Source organism: Stegodyphus dumicola, chromosome 10 (assembly GCF_044657685.1).
Source record: "Stegodyphus dumicola isolate Sdum_Otavi_A_Nest chromosome 10, ASM4465768v1".
Lineage (NCBI taxonomy): Eukaryota > Metazoa > Arthropoda > Arachnida > Araneae > Eresidae > Stegodyphus > Stegodyphus dumicola.
This window is the reverse complement of record NC_140777.1, coordinates 185333110-185359513: the sequence shown is the minus strand read 5'-3', so window position 1 is coordinate 185359513 and position 26404 is coordinate 185333110. Positions and strand designations below refer to the sequence as shown.

Here is a 26404-nt window from a genome sequence, read left to right as displayed (position 1 = left end):
TTTCCAGGCATTTGGAAAGACTTGTTCCTTCCATACTCTATTAAAGAGAAAGAGGATGGTTGCCAATGACTTAAAAGGAAGATGTTTCAGCATAGGATAGGCAATATCACCTGGACCAGGACATGAATTTTTTGTCTGCAACAGAGCTCTTTTCAGTTCAAGCACAGTAAAATCCTGATTATATGGTTCAGTATTGGGAGAGTTGAAATTAATTAGTTGTTTTTCAATGCATTTTTTTGCGGAAAGAAATTCAAGAGGGTAGTTACTACTGTGTGAGACGGCTGAGAGACTCTGTCCAATAGCGTTGGCAATTTCTTCCCTACTAGTAACTGTTTCACCACTTGTCTTTAAAATGGAAAGTGTGTGCTCTTTGTAGATACCGGACGCTTTCCGGACTCTCTCCCACACCTTCTTACTCGAAGTTGAAGAGCTAATCGAAGACACATACGAGATCCAAGGATTCTTCTGACTTTTCCTTCGCACCTGCCGAGCTTTTGCTTTAGCCCTTTTGAATATTACGAGATTTGATTCTGAAGGATATCGCCGAAAAATGCTCCAAGCTTTCCTTTGTTTTCTGATGGCGTCCTGGCATTCAGGATTCCACCAGGGCTTTGGGTATTTTGGCTGTTTTACCGACGTTTTTGGTATACATATATCAGCTGCTTGAATAATTTTATCTGTAATGATCTTCACAGCCTGATCAATGTGCACATTCTTTATTATTTCTTCAGTAAAAAGAGCATAATGTAAGAAAGAGTCCCAGTCGGCTTTGTCCAACAAAAAGCGTGGTAGGTATAAACACACTCCTATTTCCTGTAATACTTATGATAATAGGAAAATGATCACTATTATATAGATAATTCTCGACATTAAAGAAACAAAAAGGCAAAAGCTGTGGAGAAACAATAGCAAGGTCAATGGAGTGGAAGGTCCTTGTTGGCTGATGAAAATAAGTGCTTTCTGCGTTGTTAAGGATACAGAGACAGTGGTCGTGGAGTAGCTGTTCAATTTGCTTTCCTCGTGGGTTTGTGTCTTTACTACCCCACAAGGGATTGTGTCCATTGAAATCACCGACTAGAATAAACGGAGCTGGTAGTTGGGCAATTAGATCCTCTAAATCTCTTAAATTAATGTTCTCATTAGGCGGGATGTAAATACTGCAGACAGTAGTCAGTGTTCGAATGCTCAACTGTACTGCAACTGCTTGGAGAGGAGTATCCAAAGGGAGAGCACTCGAAGGGCAATTAATTGAGGTGAGTAGACAGACACCACCACTTGCGCGTTCACTGAATGTCTTATCCTTTCTTGTCATCGAGTATCTACGTAGCTTTGCAAAATTACCAGGTTTGAGGAATGTCTCTTGTATCGCTATACAAATAGGTCGATATTTATTAATAAGTTGCTTAATGCATTCAATACCCTGATAGAAGCCCCGGTAGTTCCACGAAATGAGAGTAGCCATTAGGAATGTTTATTGCTTCGATGCTGTTTCTTTGTTTTGTGAGGTAGAACATTTTTCGAGAGATCTCTGCCTCCATCTGTTTCCATCTCAGATTCGATAAAGTCTGAAAAGGTCCCTTCAATAGAGCTTCGGCTTGAGCTTCTCTTTTCTGAGCTTTTGATTTTCTTTTTTGAACTCTCTGTTTCTTGTGTTTTTATTTCTCGACTTTCTATTGTCTGTTTGGGAGGAGGTAGAAGAAAGACTTTTTCTTTGTCATTTGTTTTTGGTTCAGGTATCTTCTTCTGTGTGCTATGCGATGTTTGTGTACTTATTGACCGATATGATTTAGTGGCTTGTGCATAGGGGACATTTGCTTTTGACTGACCCGTGCTAAAAAGTTTCTTAGCTTCAGGATAGGAGATTTTTCTTGTAGTCTTAATATGCTGTATTTCTTTCTCTTCTTTCCACTTAGGGCAGTTTCGTGAGTATGCTGGATGATTGGCATGACAGTTTGCACATTTTGGATCAGCTACACAATCCTGACTTTCGTGACCACCTGCAGAACAGCGAGCACATGCCAGGTTTCCCCGGCATGCGGCCTTCGCATGGCCAAACCGTTGACACTTGAAGCAGCGCAGTGGGTTCGGCACGTAAGGTCTGATGGGGCAATTCAGGTAACCTGCCTTAATGGCTTTCGGTAGCTCTGGAGAGGAGAAAGACAGAATAAGATGTTTTGTGTTGACGAGTTGCCCGTCTCTACAGACTTTTATTCGGCGGACGCCACATACCTTTTGCTCGGCGAGTTCTTTTGAAAGTTCATCCTCAGAGACTGATATCAAGTCTATTTCCGAAATGTTCCCCCATTTTGGTCATTTTTAGGAGAGAGGAAGATTGTGCATCAGATGTAGTCTCGATGAGCAGAGATCCTGAACGGAGCTTTTTTATGTGTTTTGGCTCGCCTGCTGAGGCCACAATATGCTTATGGATGAAGAATGGTGATAGATTTTCTAGCTCACCAGTGATAACTAAGAACTTTGGACATTTGTTTGTGCTAATTGAGGTCGAAGTACAAATTATTTTAGCAGCTCCAGAATTTTTCGTATCCATACAGTTAGGAGAAGAAGTTAAAGTTTCCATTGAAAAGAGAGAAGGTTTCGGGCCCGACCGCTCCACCCACCATGGAGCCCAACAAGGGAACAACAAGGGAACATCCCTGTGTTAGGGCTAGCCGGGCCTATACGCAAACTGAAGCCCCACAGTCGGCTTTCCCAAAAGCGGAGACTTCCGAGAGCTTATCCCCTAGCCACTGACCAATAGGACTAGTGGCCAGCCGATTGACACTAGCGGGGACAGCTAAGTGCCTCCCGTTTTAAGTAGAAGCAGAGGCCAAAGCAGTGTGTTGGGGACAGTACCTCGCCCCTCAACTGCCAGGATCCTCCTTTCCCACCCTACGGGTCACCATGCACGTCAAACGCATAGGCGGTATTCTCACCATGGTGGAACAGAAACTAAGAGTAGTAGCTGCATCTCACAGTGAGCCCCAACCTCCAGAAGAGGAAACCACAAGGGAGAAAAATAGGAGAGAGCTAGACAAGAGGAGAGGATAGAGAGAGGAGGAAAGGTCACTGGGGCCCTGAGGGTTCTTCACCTGCTATGCTTTAGCTGGGCATGTTGGAACGGCCTTCACGCCTAGGGTGGCCCTACCAGGAGCTATGCTCCCGACGTACTTCGCCCGTTCCGCCCAGTGACACCCCCCGCCACGTTGAGGCAGCATAGCAGGACTTTGGGGGGGCCATCTTGTTGGAAGATAATAGTGGATTGTAAATGCTGCATTTGGGGTATTGCGTTATTTTGTAGCATGTCCAGGTAAATGTTTGCCGTCACAGACGTCTCAGCAAAGAAAAATGGTCCTATGACTGCATCATATGATAGAGCACATCAGACATTGTCTTTTGGGCTGCTCCGTTCCAATTCGCGTAGTGAATGGGGATTTTCTCAACCCCAAATTCTGCAGTTGTGCTTATTAATGTTGTTGCTCCCGTCTTCTTAGCAGGCCTTCGTGGTGTGGTGGTCTGCATGCTGGGCGCGTATTCCAGAGGTCCGTGGTTCGATTTCCGGCGAAAACGTTGCTCATTTTTCATTTTGCCTGCTTCCAAAAATACCTAATGTCTCTACAGTGGCTCCCGAAATAAAAGGGTATTGGATGATGATTTTCCTCACCCAGAATTTGGCGACTGCGTCTCCTAAAAACCCCAGTCGCCCTTTAAAAGGGGGAGTATATAAGGTATTTCTCCCGCCTTCTTAGCGAGCCTTCGTTGTGTAGTGGTCTGCACGCTCAGCGCGTAATTGAGAGGTCCTATAACTTCATCTGGAAAAGAGATGAGGTTAGAGAACCGTGTTTATTTTCAAAGCGAGATAACATCTGCCCAGCAAATGCTGCGGCCCATCATTTGGTTGCAGTTTCTGCGTAATCTGCATTTTATATGCATGCATCCTCAGTTTTCGATGCAGCACATCATGAATAGTTGATAGTGGCATAGATAATACAGAAGCTGCCTGCCTGATCGACTGACGAGGACTCCGAACGAAAGCTTGTTGAACATCTTCCACACGTGAATCATAATGTGGACGCCGATCACCTCCGGATCTTTTCGGTATACGTCCCGTTTTCAAAAATGTTTTGTGCCACTTTTTTATGCTCTTAGGATTCGTGTTCTGGATACCAGAGAACAATTTGTGCCTTCTCTTGCGATGACTTCATTTCTCTTGCGATGACTCCTTCAGCAAAAGCGCAGTTGCTTCAGACGCGAGAAAAAAGTATTGTCACCAAACTCTACGAATTCAGCTCTCACATGTGGCCAACATCGCCTACGTAGCGCTAAAACTTTGTTTTTAATAGACTGCTCAAAATAGATACATTTGATTCGGACACCCTGTATATTAATATGTATTACATGCTTGTAAACATCCTTTGTATTTACAAAAAGTTTTTTTTTTTTTTTTTTTTGTTTTTGTTTTTGTTTAACCTTCCAAATTATGTTTTCGAATGCAAGTGCTCAAATCATTTTACTCTAACTTTTTTGTTTGAAATGAATGTCAAATAGAAGTTAATGTTTTTTCTATAATATAATTTTATGATTAAAATAATATTTCATTTATTAACTTAATTCGAAAGGAACTCTTTTTTTTTTTTTTTTTTTTTTTTTTTTTCTGCAGGTCAGATTCAACGTAGTTACACTACAGTGAAAACTTGTTTCATGAGCTTAGTTCATTCCTGAAGATAATATAGTTCGTCACCCGAAATACTCGTAAATTGAAACAATTTTCCTTAAAGGTGTTCATGTAAAATGAATTAATCCGTTCCCCGGTGCCAAATAATTGCTTAAAAAAGAGTACTCTATATACATGTACTCTGTATTATTCGTAATACAAAGCAAGCACATACACAATATTAAAGCAAACACATACACAATATTTAATACAATGTTAAACATATGACAAATAAGAAAACTCGAATTAAATTTTATCGTATATCTACTAAGGAAATATGAGGAGTAAGCGTAAACGGGGAAAAAGTCAAAGGTGCGAGATGTTATTGTTTGAAAGGGAATTCCTATTCTATGAAAATATCAGGGTAACGTTTTTAGCCCAAGGGCTATTAATTTCATTTTGGCATTTTGCGTCGATTCACTTTCTGCGTTCATTTATTTTTCAAACTGTTCCCACCAACTATGACAGCCCTGTATCATGTTTAAAGAAATTTAATAATGAAGAATCTGCATAAATCTATATAAGTTTCTCGCATTGTGATAAAACAACGATATCTAGATGAGCCATCCAAATTTTGGATAACGTAATCCTCCAGCAAATATGGGCAATCTGGAAACCCAAATTTGGAATTTGTTTTATTATCTATTTCATATTTTTTCAGACATTAAAGAATTGTTGATTAAGAAACTGAACTATTTCAAAGCGAGGAATGGCAATACTGTACGAAAATAAATTTTTTTTTTTTTTAATCTCCAGCGCGAGACAGTGCATCGGAAATTCTAAAGATAGGCTCATTTTAAAATTATTTTTCGATACTGCTGTTGAACTGAATTTTATGGTTTAAGTGCAAAGAACATGATATTTAATAAATAAAGGTAACGTACAAAACGTTAAAAAAAACGCCCCTTTGGGCGTAATGAAGGATTATATATCATTCTTATGAACATTTTCACCTCACCCATTTAGCAAAAATTTTGCTGATCAAATAACCGGGAATTTTCGAGTTCCCTTTTTTAATTCCGAAGACATTTATGAGGTATCAAATGATTATGAGGTATCAAATTGTTACTGGCGTACTTGTTCGTATCTCAAGATATAGTTCATTGTCCAAGATATTTTTCGTTTTGAAAATTTGTTAGTGATCCAAAGCTTTTGTAAACCAAGGTTCCACTGCATGTCGATTTCGACCTGAAAATTTCATTGTTAAATCTGTTAGTTACATTTTTTTTGTGTGCAAATATTTGACAATGTAATTAAACGACTTAAATCGAAAACTCTAAGCGAAACACTTTCCCATTGTTTTACGTAACTTATCTTATGAACTGTTTCTATGTTTCTCTCATTATACGGCACAAAGTATTTACTTATGCTTTTGTTTGGAGGGGGAGGGAAAAAAAGATACTTATATCCCTTTTTTATACACGTTTTCGAGGATTATCTCACACCTGCTCCTTGAAAGGCAACAATTTTTTTTAATGTAAAAAAAAAAAAAAAAAAAATCCAAATAATGTTGAAATTTTATGTTTAATAAATGCTTTCTTGCGTCAGGTAAACTCACTGAGGAAAATTCATTAAAGCCTTGATAATTCACCCTTTAATTACCTATAAGTATACCTGCAATATATTTGAAGATTTTGTGTTATTACTTGTACAGAATTACGTGTACGTATTATTTAGTCATAGAAATTATTTCGTCTTTTTTTTTCTGTTTTATTTAGACTGTGAAAAAGGCTTCGTGAAACTGGATAGAACGTGCGCCTATATTTCCAAGGGTCTTCGTTCTTACAATGAAGCAGTAGCTGTTTGTACAAATATGGGACTTCAGTTAGCAATACCTAACGAATCAGAAGAGAAATCCAGACTCCTAATATTGCTAAATTCTAATGGTAATGGTTCCGAATTTAACATTGTTATTTATAAGAAAAATGCCTTTACCTCAGTAAAAGATACATGTTTAAGCTATTTAGTAGTGGAAATACTGGTACTTATATATTAATACAACTGCCAGAAATCGCCAAATTTTCAGAAAGTGCTAACTCTGGCAACCATAAGTTCCAATGTTTTTATAGAAAAAAGTGGTATTTTTAGTCCAAAGAGGCTTTGTTCCTGAAGAACTATAGTTTTCGTTTGGCGATTTTCCTTTGTTTCACTATAAAAGTCTGTTCTACTTTTCAAACTGTTGTCACCCAATGTTAGAGTCCTGCATTATATTTGAAGAAATTAAATAATGAAAAAATCTGCATAAATGTATGCATATTTCTCGCATTGTGATAAAACAACGCATATATAGCCATCGAATTTTGAATGACGTAATCTTCCTACGAATATGGGCATGTGGAAGACCAAATTTGAAATTTGGAATTTGTTTTATGATCGATTTCATATTTTGTAAAACTTTAACGAATTTTTGATTAACAAACTCGAGGATTTCAAAGCGAGGCATGGCAACGTTGTACAGAAAAAAAAAAAAAAAAAAAATTATCTCCAACGCGCGAGTCTCTGTATCGGAAATTCTAAAGATAAGCTCATTTTAAAACTATTTTTCAATATTGCTGTTGAACTGAATTTTATGGTTTAAGTGCGAAAAACGTGATATTTAATAAATAATTGTAAAAACAAAAGTTTAAAAAAAAAACGCCCCTCTGGACGTAATTTAAAATCTGAAACATTTCAGATTTTTTTGTTTTTCTTGTTTTCGTTTTTTGTTTTAAACCCAGTTTTAAAACGTGTCCTACTAGTCTTTAGTTGCAATGGAAGAAACTGCGGTAAATTGCTTATAGGGCTACCGGATTTTGTCGCAAAACCGCTAAAGGGAACAACTGCTTTGAATGTCAAAATGGAGGAGAAATTAATTTTTATTTTTTTGTTTCTTACTCAGAATGCTCTAAGGCAGTATCCTCGAATTCAGTTTGAAAGTGGGCCGAATGCACTATCTGAAACAACTTATAAGCCTATTTAGTTTTCTATTTTTTTAATAAATATTTTTTCTCTATCAAATAAAAATTATTTCTGCTAAATTTTAAATTTGGCGACTAAATGTTTGTCAGAACGTACACAAACAACAATAATAATAATAATTCAAAGGAGAAAAAAATTATATTTATGTTTCCTATCTGAAATCTAAGGTTTGGTACTAGCAAAACATTTTTGTTGGTTATAAAACGTTGTTGTTGTGTTGCTACTTATGCTCACTTTGTAGAGACATTAGGTTATTTAGAAACAGGAGACATGAAAAATGAGAAGTGTCCTCGCCGGGACTGGAACAACGGGTTTCTCGAATACGCGTCGAGTGTGCTGGCCATTGCACCACGAAGGCATGCTAAGAAGGTGGGAGAAATATATATACTCTCCCTTTTAAAGGGCGACTGGGGGGATTAGGGGACCCAATCGCAAAATCCTGGTGATGAAGAATCATCATCCACCATCTTTTTTAGTTCGGACGCCACTGTAGGGCATTACGCCAGTCTTTGGCAACAGCCTTGAGCACCATGCAAATAACAGTGCGATTTAGCTCTGTTCCGCGCCCAAATCTGATGAAGATCACCCCGTGGGAATGGGTCCGAAGGTCTCCTACCCCTCTCCCCTTCCAACAAACCACACAAGAGGACTTTCGGCTAGCCGAAAATTTAGAGTGCCGCCATGCCGCACCGACACTATACATTTACAAACAAGCATGCCTTCTTCGGGATTCGGTCCCGGGCCCTTCGGCACGGCAGTCAGTGACGCTAACCGCTATACCAGTTGGGCGGCTTCGGCAAATGTTTTATAAAAGATACGTATAAAATGTATCTTTTATAAATTGTACTGGCAGCTAAATATTAAATTTTCAGATTAACATTAATTTCATATAATTATAATGTTTTTAATTAAACAATAAGTAATTTAGTTTAACTTAATTTTCTAAGTGGGACAGAACTTGAGAATAAATAATGACGATCTAATCTCTCTCTCTTATTTATTAAATTTTGATTCGACACATAAGTGCACATGTTTGTAAATAAATAGTTATACATTTCTTTTTTCCTTACTCTAGCTTCACACTTGATGGCGTTAGAATTCTGATAAAGTCTAGGAACAAGAATTTACTAGAAATTATCTTCATTACAGATTTTAGATGCTCATCGGTTAATCAGGTTTAGTTTATATTAATTTTCAACCGTGAAAAAAAGCATTTCCCGTATAAATGTATAGCTAATAGCTAACCAAAGCGATTATTCTTACCACAAGAATTCGTAGCTGGCTGTATTTATTTATTAACTAGTACGGATAAAATTTAATCAAATCTGTATCATCAAGGCCTTTGAATAAGGTTCATACCATTGTGTAATTTAATTGGCTTTATTAATATATTTTGCATTATTTATGTTCCTTTTTAAGGTAATGTAAATAATGGGAACTCGGACTTCAAATGACGGAAATCTTTGCAATATTGTAATTGCAACAAATGCATAAATAAAATGTGTTCGCGGGCCATCAGTCTGAGACAACTGCATTTAAATAGGATCCGGCACTAAGTATTAGATTTTCCTTATGATCTTCTAGGTTTTCTGCGTAATAAACAACCGTATCCCCATTACAGTCTAGAATGAGTGTCATTACAAAGGTTCATCTGTATTTTAGTGTCGGAAAGATTATTCGAATGATAACAAGTTTTCCAAGCAATCCAATTTCGGATAATATTTGAATGCTTTGGCACTTTCTTCAATTACATTTGAAAATCGAAGCGAAAACCGTTCTCCTTTTTTGTTATTTTACCAGTTATTCAAATTGTATTATACATTTTGAATGGTATGATAATCAAATATTTCCCTTTTTGCTAGTGTGGCATGATCCCACTGTTGTGTATTTTAAAATTTAACACTCACAAAATTTCTAAGTAATTTATTTTGTTTTAGGAATAAAATCTGTTTGGTCAACAACCGACCACGATGCTATAAGAACTGTAGTTAATAACGCAGGAGAATCTGGGAAAGGCCTCTGCGCAGTTTCATCCATCACCGATTTGGAATTCAAGAAAAACGAGAGCATCTGCGATGAACTTTTGAACTTCATTTGTATAAGAAAATCTGAAGCCTATTCTTTAGGTATGCTGCTTCAATTTATATATAAATTACGTTAGCTTTATTTTTATTAGTCCAAAGGAGATTTGTCCCTGAAGGACTATTATTTTCGTTTTGCGATTTTGAGTCTAATCACTATAAACAGCGTATCACTTTTTAAATTGTTGCCATTGACTGTTAGAGTCCTACATTATATTTGAAGAAATTAAATAATGAAAAATCTGCATCAATGCACGTATGTTTCTTGCATTATGATAAAACAACGGTACCTAGAGCCACCCAATTTTGAATGGCGTAATCCTACTGCGATCGATTTTATATTTTGTAAAACTTTAACGAATTTTTGATTAACAAACTCAACGATTTAAAAGCGAGCAATGGCAATACTCTACCGGAGAAAAAAACCCTTTTTATCTCCAGCGCGCAGAACTGTGTATCGGAAATTCTAAAGATAGGCTCATTTAAAAATTATTTTGCGACATTGCTGTTGAACTGAATTTTATGGTTTAAGTGCGAAGAACATGATATTTAATAAATAAAGGTAACACACAAAGCGTTAAAAAAACGCCCCTTTGGACGTAATTTAAAATCTGAAACCTTTCAGATTTTATTTATTTATTTTTTTTTAATATGGAAAGACACTAGATTTTTTTTTTTTTTTAAGCAGCCCAAAAAGGTCGTTTGTACCGAAAGGAGAATTAGTCTCGAAACGGAATTTTGCGTCGTGTCACTTTTCAAATTGTTGCCACCAAATATTATTTCCCTGTATTATATTTAAAGAAATTAATAATGAAGAATCTGCATAAATGTATGTATGTTTCTCGCACTGTGAAAAAACAATGGTACCTAGATCCATCCAATTTTAGAAGAACGTAGTCCTCCACCCGAACATGGCACTTGGAAGCCCGAATTTTGAATTTCAAATTAATTTTATTATCTATTTCATATTTTCTAACACTGTAACAAATTTTTGATTCATATACTCAGCGATTTCAAAGCGAGCAATGGCACCATTGAACATTTTTATCTCCAGCGCGCGAGACTTTCGCGAGAGACTATCGGAAATTCTAAAGACATGACATTTTTAAATATTTTGTGATTTTGTTATTGAACCGAATTTTATGTGACGTAAACATCAAGAACGTGATATTTAACATATAAAGCAAACACAGAAAACGTTAATAATAAAAAGATTTTAAAAAAAAGTTTTCTGATGCCATTTTAGTAAGAAAACTGAACATTGATACGATGAGTTGAGAAAAGACTGAAAAAAAATTAGCAATTTTTAGCGCACCATAATTGACTGGCAATTTCCTTTCATGTTATTTTATACCTTACCATGTGTTATTAAATTATACATTAAATTATACATGTAATCTTTTGATTAATCGTCATTTTTGTGATTTTCCTTTAATTAACGATAACCAATGTATGTACATACTTTTTCTTCTTAATTAATATGAAATTTTAACTGCAGTAATTTAGAATACATTACACTAGATGGGCCGCGAATTGAAGGTATATGCATTATTATAAGTACTGATTCCTTATTCGTAACGATAGTGCTGATTGCGATTCCTGTTAGACGGCTTGAGATGCACTGAAATATTTTTATGCAGATCTTTGGTTTTAATTAGTAACATATAAAAGTGGTACTACCCGAAATGTACTTTTTGGAGAGTAATGAATACCCCAAAGACTAACAGTACGGGGGAAATTATTATGGTATTGTTTGTTTGTACATGACATTTTTCTGTTTTATAAATGACGATTATTTATATTTTCTTGTAGCAATGTGCGAAGATCCAGGTCCTTTGTTTAATGGATATAGCGAACCCATTGGCCGCATTGAAGGCGTCTACTATGTCGGATCTTCCGTAGAATACAAATGTGAACCACTTTATTATTTAAAGGGTGCAGATATCATATCTTGTACAGCAAAAGGTAGCTGGTCTGAGAGCAAGCCAACTTGCGTAAAAGGTGAGTAATACCAATTCACAAATCATGATGCAAGAATTATGTTAATTTTATTAACAGTTAAATTTTAAGTTCCTTTCCTGTCAAATTCTTAACTTCAACTTACTACTTCCAGCCAGAACGTAGATCTGGAATCACTCTGAATACTTAATGAGGAGGAGCGGTATTTAAACCGCGAAGTATACAGTACTTACAGAGTTAGAGAGAATCAGAGTTTCTGATTTGTGCGCGTCTGCCTTTTGGCTACTCTCTCTCTCTCTCTCAAAGCTGTTATTACGCTCGGCCGTACTCAGGCCCTTGATAGCTTCGTAGTCAAATAGAGTTAAGGGGCCAACTCGATTTGAAGCTTGATAGCTTCGGCTATATTTCTTTAGTTAATCTTAGTTTTAGTTAAATTCTCAGTCTCTTGAGTTCAAGCCCAAGTGTCGGCTTTGATGGTACACTCCAAGACGGAATTTTGTTAAATCTTATTGGGATAATAAAGGGTTAGTTACCCTTCCATCTTGTTGTTTTTTATTACACGGACTTAAGCGATTATTCGCTAACTAGTTCTTAAGATTCGTCACTTTTTACAGTAACTGAGAAATACACTAGTGAGAATCTTACAACGAAACTTACAACGTGTAGAAGTAATAAACAAAATAACGCTTCTGAAAGATGTTAGATGCAATAAGGATATTCGACGCTTGCATTCATCTTGCTATATACATGAAATTTTATAATGGCTTCCTGTATCTTAAACTTTCCGTGAATTATAATTTTCGTTTTAGCTACACTAGGAGTAAAAAATATGGCTAAACGTTTTATCGCATCATATGATATGAGTACTACGGTTAGGGAAAATGAGTCAGTGCCGTTAGAAAATCAGATTTTTATACAAAAGAAAGAACTCACAAACACCAATTACACTGATTTTTAGAACCATTATTATCATGTACGGTCCCACCCTTTTATTTAACACTTAAATGTGGAAGAACCTAGTGAACAGCTAAGCGAATAATCGCTCAAGTTCAGTAATAGAAACGTAAATTATAGAAGGGTTAATTACCCCTTCATTGCTAAAAATACGAATGAACAGTTGGCCCATTTTTCCAGGCGTACAGCAAAGCCTCCACTTGGCCTTGAACTCAAAATAGTAATAAATAAGACTTAACTAATAGCCGTAGCAATCACAATTCTAAGTAGTTGGCCTCTAAATATCGAATTAGCTAGCAGAGCTATCAAGGGCGAGTAATACGGCCGAGCGTAGAAACAGCTTAGAGAGACGTGGCCGAAAGGCAAGCGCGTGCTAGTTAGAAACTCTGAGGCTGTCTCTCGGAGTCAGTGGAACTTCGATTTAAATACTACTCTTACTATCGTGTTCTATCATGTGTATGAACTATCATGTTCATTTGCATTAAACGTGATTCTAAAATCACATTCTGATAGGAAATTGTAAGCTGAAATTAAGAGAGATAGGAAAGGAGCTTTAACTTAAAATAACTGTTAAAAACTTTAGGATAAACCATACAACCAGATCGATATTATATTTTTTATGGGGATTATACAATTAAAGCTGTTTTATGCATCAAGACAAGACTGGAATGCATATCCTATACGTTGTATTATGCTATCACCTATGCTACCTGTCCCATTTTTTTTTTTTTTTTTCGTTTATTCCTTTGTCCGACGTATGACAAGAAAGGCACTCGATGTATCACCGATGGATTAATCTGGCTTTGGGCTGGGAATCAAGGTCGCAATCCATTAAGGGGCAATGGCATAGCCAGAAAGAGTGGACAGGAGGAAATGGTCCTCTCCGAGCGGTATTTTTCATATAGAGCTAGTCACTTGGATGCTTAGAAAAGCAAAAATAATTCGGATTTATTGCATTATAGTAAAGTTGACTATGTTTATCTCTCTAAGGGAAAGGATTCCATGTACAGGACTAAAGTTCTTCATAAAACGCTTAAAAAAGGGAAGTATCTCAAATTCACATCATGATATACGAAAACAAAGCTATACATCCTATTTTGTACTAAAGATAAACCATAAAAATGCTCATGCCGCAGAGACATTAAGATATTTTTGAAGCAGGAGACATGAAAAATGAGCAATGCCCTCCCGGGGCTCAAACCTCGGACCTCTCGAATACGCACCGAGCGTGCTGGCCATTACACCACGAAGGCATGCTAAGAAGGCGGGAGAGGAGATCCAATCGCCAAATCCTGGTGGTGGAGAATCATCATCCGCCACACTTTTAGTTCGGGCGCCACTATAGAGACATCAGGATTTTTAGCATGTCTTCGTGGTGTAATGGTCAGCACACTGGTCGCGTATTCGAGAGGTACGAGGTTCGAGTCCCGGCGAGGGCATTGCTCATTTGTCATTACTCCTGCTTCAAAAAAATACTAATGTCTCAAGTGGCGCCCGAACTAAAATGTGGTGAATGATGATTCTTCACCACCAGGATTTGGCGATTGGGTCCCCTAAACCCCCGTCGCCTTTTAAAAGGGAGAGTATATAAGGTATTTTCCCCGCCTTCTTAGCATGCCTTCGTGGTGTAGTAGTAAGCACACTCGGAGCGTATTCGAGAGTTCTGAGGTTCGAGTCCCGGCGAGGGCATTGCTTAATTTTCATGTCCCATGATTCCAAAATATCCTGATCACTCCAGAATGCAGCCATCCCTATTTCAGGGACGGGATTTGATCTCTTGTCTAATGACCGTCTTATCCACTTGGTTACTAGTAAGGCGAAGAATCACGAGATGTCGTATACTAAATTAAATTTAGGGCACACTGTACAGATGTACAGAGTATTTTAAGGAATTACAAAGAGATTTAAACAGTTTCATGTTCTTACTATTTCTTCGCACAACTCCATCGAATACGAAAATACGAATATTAATTAAATTATGATACAGTGACATACATAAGATTTCTTCAGTTGACACAAATATTTCAGAGATTTTATTTCCGTTACTGCTTGAGAAGATGAAGAGCTGAAAAGGAGAGTCATTATACGCTTTCTCTGGCCTTTGTCGTATTTAAGGTTGTACCTTAAACAGTTTGATTAACGTCTAATCAGTTTGTGATCGCTAAGAACACTAGACATTACAAATAAATCAAAAGCATTAAAAAGAGAGAGAAAAAAATTTAAAATATCTGAAAGGTTTCAGATTTTAAATTACGTTCAAAGGGGCGTTTTTTTTTAAAGATTTTGTGTGTTACCTTTATTTATTAAAGATCATGTTCTTTTCACTTAAACCATAAAATTCAGTTCAAGAGCAGTATCGCAAAATAATTTTAATTTGAGCCTATCTTTAGAATTTCCGATACACAGTCTCGCGCGCTGGAGATAATTTTTTTTTTTTTTTTTTTTCTGTACAACGTTGCCATGGCTCGCTTTGAAATCCTCGAGTTTGTAATCAAAAATTCGTTAAAGTTTTAAGAAAGAGGAAATCGATCATAAAGCAAATTCCAAATTTCATATTTGGGCTTCCACATGCCCATATTCGCAGTAGGATTATGTTATTCAAAATGAGATGGCTCGAGGTACTGTTGTTTTATCACAATGCGAGAAACATATATACATTTATGCTGATTCTTCATTATTTAATTTCTTTAAATATAATACAGGGCGATAATATTGGGTGGCGATGATTTGAAAAGTGGTATAGTTTTTTAAAGGTTTCAACGCAAAATGCCAAAACGAAAACAACAGTCCCTCAGAGACAAAGAATCTTTAATAATAATAAAAGAACTAATTAAAATCAGAATTATTTATATTAATCTTTCATCAATAATTCTTTAAATCTATAAGATGAATAGTTCATAATTAAAACTAATGACAACATCGAAACCAATAAAAATAGAAGGCAACAGTGAACAAAAAGCTATAAAAGAAATAATGGTTGAAAACAAATGCAGCGAATTTTGTTATCTGAGCGATAAGCATGAAATCTAAAAAGCAAGTAAATTCAAGCTATATTATAGTAATTATATTTCACAGAGAATTCAAATACTTTATATGTAATAAATTTGATTTATTTATTTGCTCTCATTATTTATTCTTCATTTTTCAGTGGATGCATGCGAGGAACCACCTGTTCCTACCGGAGGTTTCGTTACATACTTGCCACCATTGAAAAATCCTACAGAACAGAGAGCAGCAATGAGTAGATCAGGAGTGATTGGGACCAGGTGACTATTCTAGTTTTTATCCCTCAGAATTAAAGAAATACTTCATTATTCGTATGCATTTTTACGTATATTACTGAATTACAGTGATGGTGTCCTGAATCTCAGACATATGTTGATCCGAAAAGTAATACGTTGCATTGTCTTTATTAATTTCGGTGCATTAAGAAAGTATGTTTCTTTTTCTTGGAATAAATTATAACTATTACTTTGCAACTTGTGATCAAAATAATACGCACGGTTTCGATTAAAAGATGCAGAGTATTTTGATTGAAGGTAACTTACAGTTATTCAAAATATAATATTCATTAAATTGTAAATATTCCTAAAAATATGCTTCAATTCTATCGCACTTTGCTTAAATTTGAAATTTCCTTGAGCTACAAATATACACCATATACATAAAAGTCTTTGTGTGGCCTTTATTTTCGCAACCGTTGGTCGTAGATTTATACTCCTAATGACCGGAGTTCTTAAGTAAAAGCATTTTTACTTCCTTGTACGAAGTAAAGAGGAAGTATTGCAATCGCGAAAGTTTCAGGCATCATATTTTAACGAAAATGTCCATTTTCACCGCTATCGAATGCAATTTAACGATATTTTTGCGTGACATCTGTACGTAAAGACAGAATAAAGGACTCTTTTCCTCCCCAAAAATTATAAAACTAATTTAATATGAATTCTGAAAAGAATTTTTTTGTGGCGTCTGTGCGTACGTATGCATTTTGCATCATTCAAAAAACGAGTAGCCTCAGAACGTTGAAATTTTGTATATAGGACTGCTATGATATGTAGTTGTGCACCTCATATTTTGGTTGCAATCGGCCGCACCAAATCTGTTGCTCGGCTCAGTTTCTTGATCTGTTGATTTCAGTTTTTTAATTCTTATATGTTTGTAAATTGTGCAATTTTTGCTTTAAAAAATGATTGAATTATGTTGTTTTTATCTTACGGTTAAGGTTTTTATGACTTTAAATCTGTATGCAATATTTGTAGAATTATCAACAATTTAAAAGTTGTTTAAGTGCCGCTAAGCTTAATTATTTTTGTATGGCGGCCATGTTTGTTTACATTTGAAAGTTGGCAGAATAGTGATTTGTTGTCATTCTAGAGAAACTAAGCTTCGCAACAACAAAGATAACGCCTTTTTTTATTATTGCGAATTAAATCGTGCTTACTGCATTCTAGAGTTTTTTCGAGGAAATAAATGTTTAAGATTTACTTCGTAATTTTTAATATAGATATTTTGAGTTTTTATGTATTTTTGCTTTATAGAGAAGTGAGGACTGAATTAGTTGAATGAGAAATACTGAATCGTCTGTGAAAAACTTTTTTTTTTTTTTTTTTTTTGTGTGTGTGTGTTTAATTTCTTTTATACATCGTTTTAGATTTATTATAATATTTGAATAGAAAATGTGGCAACAATTAGATAATCCTTCAGATGATATAAATTTTGTGCATTCTGACTTATAAAAAGAATGAAATGTTAAGTGAATATAGCGCCAGGGTGTCGCTATGGTAAACAAATACAGTGAATTTTAAAGAGTGCAATTCAATCCAATAAATTTAAATGAAATGCAAGAAAAAATGCGTATAATTTAATATTCCGTACAAGTCATGTGGTGCACACATCAGATATTTTATATTTATATTCATTATAAAATTATCTTATATTTATTATAAAAAACAAATCACAAAAGTTTGGCTCCCGTTGTAAGGTTATACTTCATTCTAACCCATGCTGTAAAGACACTATACACAGAGGCGTGGCTAGGGTTTTCAGCGTCCGGGGACAACTGAAGAATATCCGCCCCTTTCTGTGTGCCAAGAATTGAAAAAAAGTTCATTTTAAAATTTCGTAACATTAATTTCGCGCTCCCTGGATTCTGCGCCCGGGGACAGATGTCTCCCCTTGCCCCACCCCATGGAGGTAGGAAAGGGAGGAGGGGCCAACCCGCGCTAAAAGTGAAGCACTGCTTTGAAGCTTGGGTCACCAGATGGGGTGTTCTTTGTTTACATTCAGAAGCTCGCTTGACAAGATTCTGATAGTATTTCGACACACGACAGTTCCATACAAATCGAAAAAGGGGACACTTTCGCATGAAAGAAACATTCATAGTGTGATGGATAATAGCAATTTGTATAGTTTAGTGACATTTACGCAAAAATCACATCTTGGTTATTTTTCGATAACTAACAACAGCGATTTTGATTATGAATTTGTTTTATAAAATTATAAGCTGTTGCACTACAAAAATATAGATTTTAAGAAAAATGTTATGCTTAAAGAATGAAAAATACCTTACGGTACATTTAAAATTGTATACGTCTTTCGATACCCTTGATAGAGTATTCGCTACTTTTATTTTATTTTCCAAGCGTCAAAATGTTTTAAATAAAACAAATTTTTTTCACATCCATATATTATTGTAACATGTAACTTTTAAAATTTTTTAGAGGAGAGGCTTTACTGCTGCTCATTTTAAACCCATCGTTTTAATTTTATATATCTGAAAAATAATCACTTTGGGCTTACACGTTTTATAAATATAAAATTATGTATGTTAAAATATTTGTAATTAGGCACATAGGTCAGATTAAGTTTTTATTAAATAGAGTAACGCATGCAAGGGCTATCTGCCTAAAGAGAAAGATGCCATCGTGGAGGAATTTTGAAAAAAAAAACTGACCTTTGAGTGGGTATTAAAAATAATAATTATAATTTTCATTCAAATTATATTCATATATATTTTTTATGTAAAACTTTCGGGTGTATGCTAAATTAGTGTAAATTACTTTACACGAAAAATATAGTGAATGCACAGAAATTAAAGATTTGCACATGCCGGAAATGAAAAATAGGAAATATGTATGGGTATTTATGCATGTGCTTGCAAAAAGCATGTATCTGCCTTTGACAAAATACTTAAATATTCATTAAATTATTTATAAATGTATTTGAAATGAAGAATTTATTCACTTATAAACAACTGTGAAAGTACTGTGAAGAAATCTAATTATTAAATGTATCTAATTTATAATGATTATAAATGTTATCTAAATATATAACCTTAATATTGAATTGTAAACATAAATTGAAATCCTGTTGACAAATACGTTATAAAACTATTTAAGCAAGAATTGTTCGTATTGGAAAGCAATCTGTTAAAAGGTATTGTAAAGCAAATGCTATGAGATGCGCACTTAAGAAACTAATAAAGAATTTTGGAATATGTATTGTTGAAATGAAGGATAAAAGAAAATCTGATAAGTATAATTAAAAGAATTATTCCCCTTACATTTTATAATAACTCAGTTACAAATTTTAAATAATACTAAAAAAAAAAAAAAAAACTTATTTTATTCCCTTTCAGAAATGTTCAGAGAAAGTCAAGTACTATTTAATACCTATTTAATTAAAATGAACCGAATAGAGCATTAATTATAAATTGACTTACATTTTGCGATTTAAAAGATGCCTCAGAAGCCAAAAAATCATGTCATATTTAAGAAAGTATTTTAGGAAGAAGCTTTATAAATAGAAAAGAAATAATGCATAATTTTAATATTAATAATACAATAAACTTTGATCTTAATTTTTGTACCTTAACCAAATAAAATCGAATTACCTTAATTTTTTTTTCTAATGCAATTAACGATAACTTGTGAAAATATTTCATTCAAATTAAACCATTCTGAGAAAACTGTCCTGTGAAAAGTATAGCATTTAATTCCGTTCAGAATGAAATGTTGTTTAAAAATATGTTGTTTTCACATACTTAGGACTCTGAAGTGTTGTAGAAAAAGAAAATATATACATTTATATGTATATTTACGACGTAATTACAAAATATTTACATCCGAACGCGTCAAATCCCATTGAACTTAATGGTAAATGACCCAATGTTTTGGTCACCACGTAGGGATCGCCGAATATATACATAGACTGCAATAATAGGAAATTACGAGTGCTCTGTGAATACTGAAAGATGCAGTACTATCTTGATGTAACATAGCAGATAGCATACTAATATAAGTACAATACTTTTTATCAAATCGTGTAACAGGGCTACAGAAATATGAGCTATTTTTCTGCATTTTCTTAGATTTTGCGTTTGGGTGAAGTTTTGCAGAATTTTCGCTTTCAAATACTTTTAAAGGAAAGAGATACAAGACAGAAATTCTAATTGTCTAGCGGTCTATAATATAACGAATAAATTTACTTTACAGCCTGTGTGCTTATATTATATGGCCCATTCTGTGTTGCCAAATCACCGTATTAACTGGCATACTCTACGTATAAGTAAAGATAATTGCATTAAAGTATTTCAGATAAAAAACTTACTTATATAATTCTAGAACCAACTACCATTTACCTAATAATTTTCTTGACCTGGCTAACGTGACAACAATCGAAATACAAGTTTCCACAGTAAATATACAGGGTGGTTATAATTAAAGTTCCATTTTGAAACAATTATAAAAGAAAACTTCTGGATGAAATGTTATCAAAGTTGGTAATCTTGTGAAGGCGGTCATGGGAATTTATTTTTCGCGAAAAACAAAAGTTCAAAAACTCATCACCAGGGGGCACTGTATGCAATGCATTCTCAAGAGCAACTCTTAGCATATCAAGAGAAATGTTACGGACATGTCGATGCATCGTATCTTTCGATTATGCCAAATTGTTTAGATTATTTGCATAAATCATTTGCTTCTTCCTGCCGTAAGCCAATTACAAGCCATTGCGGCCCCACAAACAATTTCGTTTAAGAAACGATTAAAAACGTTTCAAACCGATATCTTCATGTCTTAGGGCCGAATTCAGGTTTCAAAAATCACAAAGTAGAGATCTATAAGAAAACGATTTCCGGAAAACGCACACTTTTGCGCGTGATTTGCGATCTCGCATTTTCTAATCGCTAATTTGTGATTTTCACGGAAAAAGTCTCCATTACACGGATGGCGCACTCGACTTTTATCGCCTTTAAATGGTAACTTTGTTTAGGTCAATGTTTCTTAAGGGTATACAACATGTTAAACCCTTTTAACAAAAGGTTAAGTTAGATTCCGACCCTTATTTCGTCTAACAATATTGCATACAGCGCCGTTTCCCACCCTGGCAATGAGTTTTTGAACTTCTTTCCCCCCCGGCAAATAAATTCCCATGGCCTCCTTTACACATTTACCAAGTTTGATAACATTTGGTTTAGTAGTTATCCTTTTATGACCATTTGAAAGCGGAACTTTAATTATAACCACACGATATATATCGATGTTATCATTCAGCATACAATCTTTATCTCATTTGCGTCTCGAATAATATGTTTACAATGACAAAATTTCTGGCCAGTATTCATGATCAGTAGAAATGCACCATATACCGTATTTGACGGCATATAAGACGCACCCTTATTTAGACGGCCACACACAAGGGAAAAAAGTTTCAATAGCGTGGTTTCTTTTAGTTTTCACGTTTCGTAAAAGCCAAATAAACAATTATTGAATGCAATTACCTTCACGTATAAGACGCAGGTAACTTTTTTGAGACCAAATTTAGGAAAAAAAAGTGCGTCTTATATGCCGTCAAATACGGTAGTAATTTTCAAGTACTCACGTACTATGACGACTACCTTGGCAACATTTGCCGATAAAAATGTTCATTGACGTTTTTGGTTTACGTTTATAAATTCTTTTACAAATAAAAGCCCTAATTATTGTAGGGTTTATATTTATTTTAACTAACATTTATTTTAAGTTTAAACTATCTTTCCTGTCAAGCCTTACTTTCCCCTGGAACTGCCAATGCCAGAATATGTAAATTTGAGTAGAACGCGCAAGGATTCAAATTATCAGCGGAAGTAGTATGATTTAAATAGAAGGAAACGAGTTCTGTGAGAGAGTTATTCTTACTTAGCGAGCGCGGAGGTAGAAATCGAGAATTGAAGAACCCCGCGTTGCGGCCTATGTGCTTGGCGGGAAGTAGTTGCAATTGTTCCAGTGAGCTTCAAGTCTGCTGAATTAGCTGCGGCTTTTGTAAAACGCGGTGAGTTAGTTATTTTAGAGAGCCTCGTAGTTAGAATATTGTCTTTACTTTCTTTTCAGGTTCTTATTTTTATTTTGACTGCCGAGTTGGCACCGTTTGTAAGCGTCAAGAGAAAGCAATTGTAATTCATTACGTTGAATAAAAAGGGACTTAAACCCTTTACAAGACTCTGTGGTTTATACAAGCTTTCACAGTCACCCTTGGTTGCGTGCAAGTTGTAGGCGCGCAACGTTATATTGGCGCCCGAACACTTATCGAACTGAAATGGCCGAAAACTGGATGGAAGCCGCTGGACAACACCAAGAAACGACAACTCAGTTAGAAGGATTTGGATACCTGGTCCAGACTTTGAGAGCATCAATCAAGCCAAACGTCTATTTCGACGGAAAAAATTCGGTGTCCGTATTTTTAGAAGGTATAGAAAACCACTTTCAGCTCTACCCTGTACCTGAAAGACAAAAAGTTGCCATCGCCACATCAGCACTAAGAGGACAAGCCGCGCTATGGTGGAAAAATATAGGCAAATTTCTTCTAGGTGAAGTTGGAAGCCCGACGTATACTTTTGAAAATTTCAAAAAATCGTTAGTAAAGGCCTTCCCCATAGTGAAAGATCGCGCACGGCTGGAAGCCGAGCTATATAGTTTCTATCAACGGGATACAGCAGAATTGACGGACTTTATTTTACGAAAAATCAAGCTAACGGATATGCTGTATTGCAAGAAACCCGATGCGGAGATCATTGAAATAATATTACCAAGATTGTTACCCGCTGTCCAAGACTACTTTGAAATTAGAAACCCAAGAACATTGCAGGAACTTTTCGAATTGGCGGTGAAATTTCAAAATCGCAGAATAGCGGAAAGAGCGAGAGGGGAAACATATTCTCAAAGTACCAGAAGGAAGGAGGAAACCAGAAATGGAAATCGCTCATATGGGGGAAAGAACTATCAAGCTAACGCATCGAAACTCGAAGGTCAAGGCCCAAAAAGAAAATTTGAAAATAACCATCCGCGTACCCAGAAGACACAGATCGAAAGGAAAGCTTTAAACGACTAGAGGGGCCTGTGAAAGGGAGGGTCCAGACCCCGGAAGTTTTAGAAAAACCCTCAAATAGACATTTAAATACAGTCATCGTAAAAAACTCACAGCTACCAATTATACAAGTCCTGGTTGGCGATGTACCAGTAGAAGCCCTCATCGATACAGGGGCAGAAGGAAATTTCATGAGTGAAAAGTTCTTCAAAAAGAATTTTTATAGGATACGACTATTCAAAACCAGAAATACGGAAATTATAGCGGCGCAAGGAAAAACATGTCACTGCATCGGGAAAGTATCATTAAACTTACAGATAAAAGAGGAAAATCTCAAAGTATTAATTTTTGTGGTGAAACACCTCCAACACTCTCTTATTTTAGGTATGGACTTTTTAAGGGCCGCGAGGGCCAAATTAAATTTTCAAGATAGTTCCGTGGTGCTGGAGATGGACCAGAGGGTGGTGGAACCTGCGGAGACACCTGAATTGGACCTTAGTCATTTGAATGACCAGGAAAGTAAAGCAATACAGCAAGTAGTGAGTAATTTTTCTCATTTGTTTTCAGAAAAACCGGGAAACTGTCAGATCGTGACTCACAAGATTCAGTTAAATGCCGAAAAACCTTGTAGGACTAAACCGTATCGCTATGATAAACAAAAAGACTTAATCATCGAAGAACATATTCAGGAGATGTTAAAGAATAAAATAATAACGCCCATAAATAGTGAATACGCGAGTCCAGTCGTACTATGTAGGAAAAAGAACGAGTTTCCTCCTTCGGATAAAAGGGCTTGGAGGTTTGCTATCGATTATAGAAAACTAAATAGCATAACTAAATTTCCAGTTTACCCTTTGCCGGTTATAGACGAGATCATTAGACAGATCAAATCGACGAGATATATGTCTACTTTGGACTTAACGTCTGGCTACTATCAAATAGCTATGAGACCCGAAGACATACATAAAACCGCGTTTATAACAAAATCGGGCACTTATGCATTTTTACGCATGCCTTTTGGGTTGTGTGGGGCCCCATCAACATTCCAGAGAGCTATGGACATTGTTCTAAAGCCTGTCCTAGGAAAATCAACTTTAATTTATCTAGATGATATAATTATAACGAGTAATACGTTGGAACAACACATTAATGACCTCGAACAAGTTTTTAAATTATTAAAAGAGGCCGGTCTTACAATTAACGCCTCAAAATGCAAGTTCGCAACTAAAGAACTTAAATATCTCGGTTATAAAATTTCGCAAAAGGGTATAGAAACGCAAGATTCAAAAATAAAAGCTATTAAGAATTTCCCACCGCCCAACACCGCCAAGAAACTTTCGTCTTTCCTTGGACTATGTTCTTACTATCGATTTTCATAAAAGATTTCGCTAATATTGTTGAACCACTCTTAGTAATCAAAAGAAAAAAGAGTAAATTTACGTGGACAGCGGAAGCGAACACAGCTTTTGAAAGATTAAAAGAAGCGCTTATTAATGCCCCTGTTTTAAAATTCCCTGAGGGGGATGAAAACCTGGAAATTGCGGCAGATGCATCAGACTATGCGGTGGGTGCGGTTCTTATGCAAAATAACCATCCGCTGGCATTTTTTAGTAAAACATTGAATCAAACACAAAGGAATTATACAGCTACAGAAAGAGAAACATTAGCCGTATTAATGGCTGTACACAAATTTCGAGTTTATTTCGGCAAATCGCCAGTAACAGTCTTTTCGGATCATGCGGCTGTTGGTAGACTTTACTCGGGAAAAAAACCTAACGCCCAGGTTAATAAGATGGGCTTTAAAACTCCAAGAATATAATATCACAATAAAATATAAACCGGGTAAGGAAAACAATGTAGCTGACGCACTTTCTCGTATAAAACTGGACGATGAAGGTAATGAACTTAAATGCGCTGTGTTGACTTCAAAAATTTTAGATTCTAGAGATACGGTTATTACTGAACTGAAAGCTGATCCTGAATTTGGAAATATCTATGCTTATTTGAAAGACCCCGAAAGCTTTGAGCACACAGATATCGATGCGATAAGAAATAGAGCAAAAAACTATGAAATAATAGATAATTTATTATTCTATACGAAAACAACAAACGAAAATCTTGAGTATAAGCCAGTCATCCCAGCCTCGCTTCGATTAAGCATTTTGAAGGAGTTGCACGAAAAAAAAACAGCGGGCCACCTCGGGGTCAGAAAGACTTTAAAAAGGGTACGCGAGGCGGTATATTTCCCGCAATTATACAAAATAGTAACGGCGTATGTCAGGTCCTGCAATCAATGTCAGTTAATAAATGATATTAATTACAGCCCGGCCGGGTACTTAAATAGCATTCGCGCTACATTTCCGAATGAAATTTCAGGCATAGATCTCCTTGGTCCCTTCCCCCAGAGCGAGTTAAATAAAAATCGTTTTCTTTTAGTAATAGTAGATCATTTTTCAAAATGGATAGAAATTGTTCCACTTAAACGCGCGTCAGCCAAAACAGTCGCAGATGCATTCTTACACAGATACATTTTAAAATACGGTGCACCGATAAAAGTCATTAGCGATAACGGAAAACAATTCATTAGTCAAATATTTGAAAACATATGCAATGGACTTGATATACGCCATATCAAAATGGTTCCGTATAGACCACAGGCTAACATAGCAGAAAGAGTTAATAAAAACATTGTAAAAATAATTCGCAGTTACGTTAGCACACATCACAAGCGCTGGGATGGCTACATAAATGAATTAGCTTATGCTTTAAGAACGGCACATCATGATACTACGGGAAAAACTCCAGCAGAATTATTTTTAGGCAGAAAGTTAATTATGCCTTTAGATAAATTATTCTTTGTGCAACAAAGAGAGCAGGAATTTAGACAAAAGGACGTGCAAAAGCTAATTGATCAGGCGCTTAAAACCTCGGATACGGCAAGAAATAGGCAGAAAATTTATTATGATAGAAAACGCCGTGAAGCAGATTTTAAAGTTGGGGATAAAGTATTGAAACGGAAATTTTCTTTATCAAGTGCCCCAGACAATTTTATGGGAAAGCTAGCTCCAAAGTTTGAAGGCCCCTATGTAATTCAGGAAATCAAAGGAATAGTCTTATATCTTAAAAACGAGAGAGGGTAAATCTGTAAAGCAAGTCCCGACCAGGTGAAAAAATACTATAATCCAAATGATTTTGAAATCCTTAAAAGTTTCTTGCAGGACTCAAGTCTAAACGAAATAGAAGGGCCAGAGACTGCAACAACTATTCCACCACCCAAGAAACGGAGAACTGAAGAGAGACCTAGCACTTCTACAACCCGGACGTCGGTATCAAAAAGAAAAAATGAGTTTCAAACTCCGGCGTTTAAGAAAAACAAAAATACAGATGAACCGAGTAAAGA

General features: G+C 35.7%; 1 protein-coding gene across 1 annotated transcript in view; it reads left to right on the top strand.

Annotated features, from left to right (window-relative positions):
* The window catches only part of LOC118204847 (limulus clotting factor C-like), a 122912-nt gene that overhangs the window by 79903 nt on the left and 16605 nt on the right, over positions 1–26404 (top strand). Inside the window, exons 11-14 of the mRNA XM_085825992.1 lie at positions 6430–6597; positions 9607–9795; positions 11563–11751; positions 15812–15929. Of these exons, the coding sequence (XP_085682118.1) occupies positions 6430–6597; positions 9607–9795; positions 11563–11751; positions 15812–15929 (664 nt within the window). The remainder of the gene's footprint in view (positions 1–6429; positions 6598–9606; positions 9796–11562; positions 11752–15811; positions 15930–26404) is intronic.